The sequence below is a fragment of the Aythya marila genome (assembly GCF_965140915.1).
Source record: "Aythya marila genome assembly, chromosome: 4".
Classification (NCBI taxonomy): Eukaryota; Metazoa; Chordata; class Aves; order Anseriformes; family Anatidae; genus Aythya; species Aythya marila.
The window spans coordinates 29,821,762-29,829,865 of NC_139045.1; the positions used below are offsets into that span (position 1 = coordinate 29,821,762).

General features: G+C 37.9%; 1 protein-coding gene across 1 annotated transcript in view; it reads right to left on the minus strand.

Moving 5' to 3' along the window:
* RXFP1 (relaxin family peptide receptor 1) overlaps positions 1–7,537 on the minus strand; it is a 51,310-nt gene extending 43,773 nt beyond the window's left edge. The window contains exon 1 of the mRNA XM_082760396.1: positions 7,342–7,537. Within this exon, the coding sequence (XP_082616522.1) occupies positions 7,342–7,390 (49 nt within the window). The 5' untranslated portion in view covers positions 7,391–7,537. The remainder of the gene's footprint in view (positions 1–7,341) is intronic.
* Between the last annotated feature and the right edge of the window lie 567 nt (positions 7,538–8,104).

An 8,104-nucleotide genomic window follows, 5' to 3' on the forward strand; every position in this document is an offset into this window, starting at 1 on the left:
TGGATGTAACCTCCACATTGTCTCTACCTCCATTCTCGCGACCCCAGTCCAGCTAAATCAACACATTATGAAGACCTTTCCTGACACCAAATGTTTTCTCATTGTCAACACACATGAAAGCATGCTCTATGAAACAGTTTAAATTAGAGCAATACTATCGAGGCCCACTTCTAGCATGGCACAGAGGGCAGAAGACAGTGCTGGGAGGAGGAGAGGCTTGCTCTGACTGTGATCTGCTCCATCATCCTAATCCCCACACACCCTTCTGCCAGGTCTCTGTTCATATCTGATGTGCCTGCTTGGAGAGGAGGTTTTATGGGGCATGGCATTCAGAAGGGTGCCTGCAAAAAGGCAGCCCTGGTCTCAGCAGGGATTTTAGCACACAAGCACAATAGCTGTATCACACCATTAGAAAGGGGACTGAGAAGGCAGAGTATTGCAACACAGCATTTGCCAAAGGCTTTGTGTAGCTAAAAGCTTTGACAGACATCTTAAATCACAGGCAATAGGATATGAAAGGATATTTATAATGTAAAATCAATGCCTTTGTATACAGGATTACTTTTATTGTTTATCATGTTAAAGACAGTGACATGTACTTAAAAACAAACAAACAAACAAAAACAAACAGAAAACAAGCAAAACTGGAAGACCTTAAGTGCATTTGACCCTATACTATTATCTGTATCCTATTCAGTGAAAACATTAAAATATTTAATTCCTAATGCTTCCCTGTATACAATATACAGAATATTGCTGGACCTGTCTGGAGAGTAAATGCTTAAATGGACAACTTTTATTATGATACATCATTTCAATGAAGATTTAATTCCTAAAAATATTTTTTTTGTTTCACTAGAGATCTCAATCCAGCCACATTTATGTTTTATAGATTGAATGTGGCAGTTGTATCAGTAACAGGATATTTGTAATTGTAACTTACAAGATCACATTCCAGTACTTAAAATAGTTGTTGACAAGACTCAGTAGTAAGGTCAAATCCTTTGTAACTGTGTATTATTTAAAAATATCTTTTATGTTTTCCAAAGCTGCAAATCCACAGAAACAAGAACTATTTCTCCATGTGAGAAACCAACCTGGCTAGAAAGTGATGTGAAACCATGTACATGATTTAAAAAGAAAAAGAATTAAAACAAAAATCAAACAGTGATAAAACCTAGAAATGCCTAGATAAGCATGCCAGAGAAATCATTGGCTATTAATAAAAAAAAATAAAAATACAAGTTTCTGAAATGTATCAGGAAAAGAAAAACCTCACATGACTTGTAAGACTTAAGAGTGCAGAAAATCAAATCTGTTCAATACCCATTTCTGCCATGTAGCTGGAAAGAAGGAAGAGGCTGTGTTCTTTCTGCATGATGTTGAAAATCTGTACCAAAGATAAAGCAGGATTTCTAAGTGAAAATACTTGCAAACCAGACATGGGGATTTGAAAGGAATTACTTGAGAAACACTTTAAAACTAATGTAGTTATATAACAAGGTTTGAAATCTGAAGAAAATACCAAGAGACTAGAGGCTTGTAGGGTTATTTGAATACAAGCAAGGTCTCTGCAAATCAGTGTCTATAGTTCTTAGGTAACACTTCGTAACATTTAATTCACATCTTACCATGGAACTGGAGACAAGAAAATAACGTGATGAAGTGTACTTTCATGGTAGAAGAGCCTTCATTACTAAACTTCTAAAAATGCAATCATCTTTGCCAACTGTATTGCTATTAATTCTCCCAGACTAGTCAAGATGTTTATCCTACAATCACATGGCTTTTAGATTCAGTGAGGTAGTCCTTTCCCTTTTCAAGTCCCCACAGATTGCTTTAGATTACAGTTTAGGTTAAGGCGTTATTACTCAGATGTGGAGCTGAGACATTGGCATATGTATGGCAAATGTTTCTGCTAATTTTAGGTTTCTGAATCAGCTTCATAGATTACTTAAAGCACAGCTTTCACAGATTTCAGTGGCAGCTGTGAAACGATCACTGCTACACCAGGATTATCAAGCTGACAACTAGAAAACCTGACATATAATTATTTTCCTTTTATGAAGCATTTAGAGCATCCCTGTTGGGAGCAAGAAACAGGAAGAGAAATCAGTTTTCCACAGCAGAGTTCAGTTGCCTTCATCACATGGACATCATTTTATAACCTCCAGCCTCATTCATAATTTATCTTTCTTTTCTGCCACAGGTTAAGATGGTCACACAGCATAATTCACCACACACTCATTCTTCAAGTGCATGAAGCACAAATTCTTGGGGAGCTACAGCATGAAAAAAATGTACTACATGCACATAGGCTAAATTAAGTTTAGGACTCAGGATGAATGATGCCAACACTGAGTTTGTAAAAGTAATAATGTTATTTGATGTAGGTATCATCCTGGGTTCTTAAAGAGGAAATCAGTTTTCCTCCCACATTTCATAACACAACGCACCACTAGTTCAGAACATTTAGCTCTGCAGACCTGAAAGCATTAATTATCAACCCCTGAGCAGAGGTGTTAGGCAGGAGGTAGAGACATTTTGCAACGAGACAGTAAGCAATGTGATAATCCTAAGCTTCCTTCCAGGCTTTGTAGCAGAGCAGAGAGAAGCCTCCACCAAGCACAGCTCCTTTTTCCACTCAGCCTCTGACCTTATTCTTCAGGCACTCTAGTCTCCTCTCTGAGCTCCTTGTCTTTTCCTTTAATTAATTCACTGTTCCCTGCTGGCTCCCTTTTACACTGCCCTTTCCCTCAGCCTCTACCATCTCAGACTTACAGCCTTTCTGATTTCCATTTTCCCTTTCTAAGTAGTGTTAGCTTTTCCCTTCAGCTCTCTGCTCCCTTGTCTCACCTCCCTCTCCTGTTAGCCTCTACTTTAAGTCTCTTCACTCAGTCCTTCCCCATACATTTACATCTTTTCTGTCTTTCATACACAACCAGAATGACCTCCTGATCCTCTCAGCTTTGTACAACCCCACCACCTTGAACAAGTAATTTCAAAGTCTGATTTGATGTCTTCAAAGAATAGGGTATGCAGCACTGCCAGGACACCTTCCCTCCGATCACTGGTGGCAGTTCCTCTGATGAGCTTCAAGCTGGTCTCTAGCATTAAGGCAAATTATTGGAGAAGCTTCATTTTTACACGATGGCAAGTAGGCTTGAATGGGCTCATCCCCTCTAGTGAGGATGGCCTGTAAGAGCACTATCTCTCAGTGATTTTGTGGGGGAATACTGCAGGAGCCCTTATTATTTTAAGAAAAGTGATTTTGTACTGTAATCACTAAAGAAAGGGAATATTTTCAGAAAAAAAGTTCTGAGTGGTTACAAAGCAACAGAGAAGGTACCTGTGGACATAAAAAGATTTGGTATCGTTGCTCATACTGTGCAGATGGTGCACTGGAAATTTGCTTTGCACAGAAAATTGCTATATTCATATTTGGGCTTTGCTTAGCAAGCACAGAACACTTGAATTTCTAATAATAGAGGTACAGAAATCTTTATAGTAGGCATGCCATTTCTCTAAGTTCTGTACAGAAAGTTAAAGGTACACTTCGGTGCAAGATTATTCCCTTCCCCAACAAGTTTCAAGCATCTGATTCGAAGCAAAATGATATGATATTTGCTTAACACAGGATTTCTGGAAGCACTCAACACAGGTGAAGTACCAATTCCTCTTGAAAAATTCAAGTGATTTTAGTAAAGTTTTATACAAGTGTCTTTTTTTCTCAAGGTGGAAAAAGAAGTCCACACTGTACGTTAAATTTCAGAGCAAATGGTTAAATACTAGTAGAGTTGCTATAAGGAGTTAAGACAGGTTGGCAAGGTGGGTAGCCCTGAGTGCTATAAACGGAGAGGTGCAAGTAGCCTTGCCCACACAGCAGTTGCAGGCAGACCAGCCTGTGCCGATGACAATGCTGTAACTTCCAGAGCTTCACTTCATCACTGCATAGACTAATTGAAGCTAGGGGAACTCTTGCTCAGGAAATCTTGTTTTCATCCCTAATTTTCTGTAAAGACATTATTTTGTGTTATACATATCAATATATGAGAAGCACATTTTTCTTCTAATCACAGGGAAGCCAGTTGGATTAATGCCCAAGTGAAAGCAAAGAGAAATTAACCAAAAATCATTATTACACAATGATTATTAGAGCTTGTGCAATGGCTAAAGTAACTTCACTTTCCTATTTACAAATCTAGAAGTGGTCATAAAATTTGTTACAAAAGATGTAAACGAGAGCATGATCATAAACATGCACTCCTCCAGAAGACTTGGGATGGTCTCTGTGCCGTGTTTGACAGAAAGCGTTTGGTATAAGAGGCCCTGGCCTTGAAAACAGCTGTCATGTGCATGAAGCACAAAAACGGCTAACAACTTTCAGATGGTTTTAATAAAGTTTTCCTTGTCATTTTGAAATGAGGGTAAGGAAAGAAAAGATGAATATAAAAAAAGGAAGAACAGAAAAAGAAGATGGAAGGAGAGTTGTACGCACAAGCAGAAATAGGATTGGAAAACTTCAGGTAGGAGCACGGAGCACACGGATAGGTTTAGAATAGTAATGATCCCTTCTGCAATTCACTTTGAATAGTTTAATTTCAAATACTAATGTTCAATTTTAATTGTAATTCTCAGCTTAAATACTTATGTTCAATTCTAAATACTATTTTTCAATTTTTCTTAATGAATTGTTTGAAGGTCTGTCAGTTAGCAGCCGAAGTCCAGGAGAACAAGATAGCTTTTGTCTCCAGAAAGTAAATCAAAGTGACTCTAAAGACAGGCACCTGCACTGGTTGAGGTGATTACAGCTGGTTATTTTACTAACAGGGAACACGTGGCAGCACCCCATGCAAGGCCAGCCACGTGCCTAAGCAGCCTACTAGCTTTGCAAGTGGGGTGAACACCCTGGCAGGCATTTGTCCTAACTACCCATGCAATGCTGCCAGAACCTGACCCTTCAATTTGCTTTTTGCTGTGATAAAATTGATAGTGTTGCACTGTTGAAGAGTGTGGTACTTTTTTTCCCAAAGAAAATCCTTGATTTGATACAGTACAGTCTGCATGGGACTGCATGCAGGCACTTACCAAGAGTTGCTGGTATATAAAAAGCTACATTTCCACTAGTTGATTGTCTTTTTAAATTATTTTTTCTCTCTTATTATTTTTAATGAGAAAAAAAAATCATCTATAAAGATTTAATAAGGAACTTAAAGTTGTAGGATAAGATAAAACAGTTATTGAAATTATTTGGGTACAACTGTAACTGCTGAATGGGAAGCTAAGCAGATGTTAATGGCTATGGGGAGGTCAGGCATCAGAAACTTTTGTAGGACAGTTCTTTCTCATTTGACTTATTTAGAAGCATCTCTGAATTGTGGAAATAAAAAATAATAATAATAATAAATAAATAAATAAATCTCTGCAACTGAGCTTCTGGCAGCCCATAAACTACAAATTCAAATTCTAAGCACAACTATACTTGCTTCAGGAGTGTTTGTTTTAATATCAGTTAAAGACTTGAGCAAAGTTTAAATCCATTGTGCAGATGAAATCAGCTGACTTGTAAATGTGGTTACAGTTCGGATTGCTGGCCAAAACTCCGGAAGGTGGTGAAGCTGTGAGCTGTGCTTTGAGTGAGTTCAGGAGAAGTGGCACTAAGCAGGAAGTAATTTTGGTGCAAAACAGAGCACTATCAGGCAGCAAGGTCTCCAGGCATGCACACTCTTTAATTTGTGACTGCACTGCTTCTCTCTTTCCAACAAACCTAGATGAGCCATACAGTTTTCTTCTGTAATTAAAATACTCTATAAATGAAGAGAGAATAAACACCTAAAAACATAATGGACATAATAACTACAGTACTAGAAGGCCTGTAGTCATTCACAGTCCTCACCTGCAGTCCTATTTTGCAATATGCTTTAATGTATTTTGATTTTGATTGTATTTTTTTTTAAATTCTACAGCTGAGATGAATTTAACGCAGCAGAAATTATGTCTACAATAACTTGCACATCTTGTATAAATGTCTCAACATTTTCCTGTTTTGATAAAGAAACTGTAATGTGAAAGGCTTAATTTGTTTGAAATTCTTTAGCTTTTATTCTGCATACCTTGAAGTGCTACCTTTAAATATTGGATTACTGCTTATGGATAACACAGCTGCATATGAAGCCATGCTTTGCTTACAGGCTTGTTAAGATCTCATTATCATAGCCTGCTTAATTCCAAATACATTCATATCACTTTTTTTTTTTTTTTTTCCATGCTTGCAGCTAGCATATTATGTATTCCTCCAAAACATAATAGAGCTGCTTAGAGTTTTCCTGCAAATTTAACTGAGCTTTGCAACCATCAATAAAACTGTAAGCGGGGCTCTATTTCCCAGTCATAATGAGGGCAATGTCCCTTGTAAATCTTATGTTACATGGCATAGTATGTACAGGTAAACAGAAACGGGTTTAATTTAAAAGCAACAGAGAGTCAGTCATTGTTCAATACAAAAAAAAGTGGCAGAATTCAACCTTACATTGTTAGCTACTCCTTGGAAAAATCAGCAAATTTGTTAAAGTATTTCAGCTACAAATTTAGTAAACCATTACTTAAGTATTAAGTAGTGCAACAACAAGAAAATTTAAGTATACAAATGACAACTGAAGAAAATGATAACCATCAAAAATCTAACATGTAGATCTGTATCAGCAGCTGCACAGGATCAGCCTTACCCAAGTAGAAAGCAGCACTTACAAAGGGGGTACTCAGCTGGAATGAGGAAAACACTACTAAAGCAAGCAGAAGGTCAGGTGAAACTCCTACCATACCAAAGTGATCTGCATCTGAAGGAAAACTTAAATTTTATTTGGTCTACATCCTGCATACTACAAAGCTTATCACACTGAATCAGACGGTAAAAAATCCTGCTACCTGAACACAGCCTACTTTGCAAGAACTACCAATTGTACTAGCATTGCACAGTATCACTACAAACTGCTGGATGAAGTCTGAAACATGGATTTCAAGGCATCTGAAATGAGTTGGTTCCATAGGTACCTTCATTAAATATTTACACCATGTATTTATGCAGTTTAAACTGTTCTTATTTTTGAATTTCAGCTCATAACTATTAATAGCAATTCTCAAAGCAACAAATACAAAAAGATTTGATCCTTACATGCAGCTAGTAACCTTGAGAGACTGCATTACACTTAGATTTTTCAAAGAATAATCGCTATGAGCAACTGTAAAATAACACGGGGATATTATAGTTTAAAAAAGCTACTACTTAAGTTTATTAGCTATATGCTGTGCAATGTTCAAAGAAAAAAAGCCAGGTGTACTTACCCTTTGTTCCAATAAGCAAGAATATATAGAAGCAGTAGTCAGATGTCATATCTGTCCTTCAGCAATTTAATGAATAAAGTCAATACACGGCGTCCCTTAAATTGCACCCCAGCCAGTGAGCTGCTGGTGCGTTCTGCCTCTGACAGTCTTCAGCAGTGCATGAAGCAAGCTCCCTTCTCTCTCCTGGCTTCCTTGCTTGCTCTCCTTTGCACTAGGTCTCCTTCTCTCCCCCCTTCCTGGCACACAGACACACACCCTGCAGCAAAGATCAGGGAGAAAGTTTCAGGAGCCACCCCAGCTCCTCGGGCTCTTCTTTACATGCCGTGGTGTGCTCTGTCCAGTGGCAGGCAAGGGCTGGGCTGTGTGCATGGACACAGGTCCACCCCAGGGAAAGCTGCTGCTGCACGAAACACAACCAGATCCAGAGAATTGTCATCAATAGTCTTTTTTTTTTTTTTTTTTTTTTTTTTAAGTTGCAATACTTCAAGAGGCTCAAAAAGTACGATTTTATTTAGGCAAATCTGTTTGAAGCTAAACATTTTGTACAGTTTAGATAAAAGCTGGTGGTTTCTCAAGTAAGGGGAAGTGAAATTTATAAACAGTCCCTTTCTAAACCATCCGGCCCCTCACTGAAATACAAAAAATGCACAAAGTAATTTATTTCCAATAACAGCATGTCACTATTTTTACACATTAACCAGTCTTCATAACTATTGCTAAAGGAAACAATCTGAGGGAGCAAAGAGGGATGTTCAGAAACATA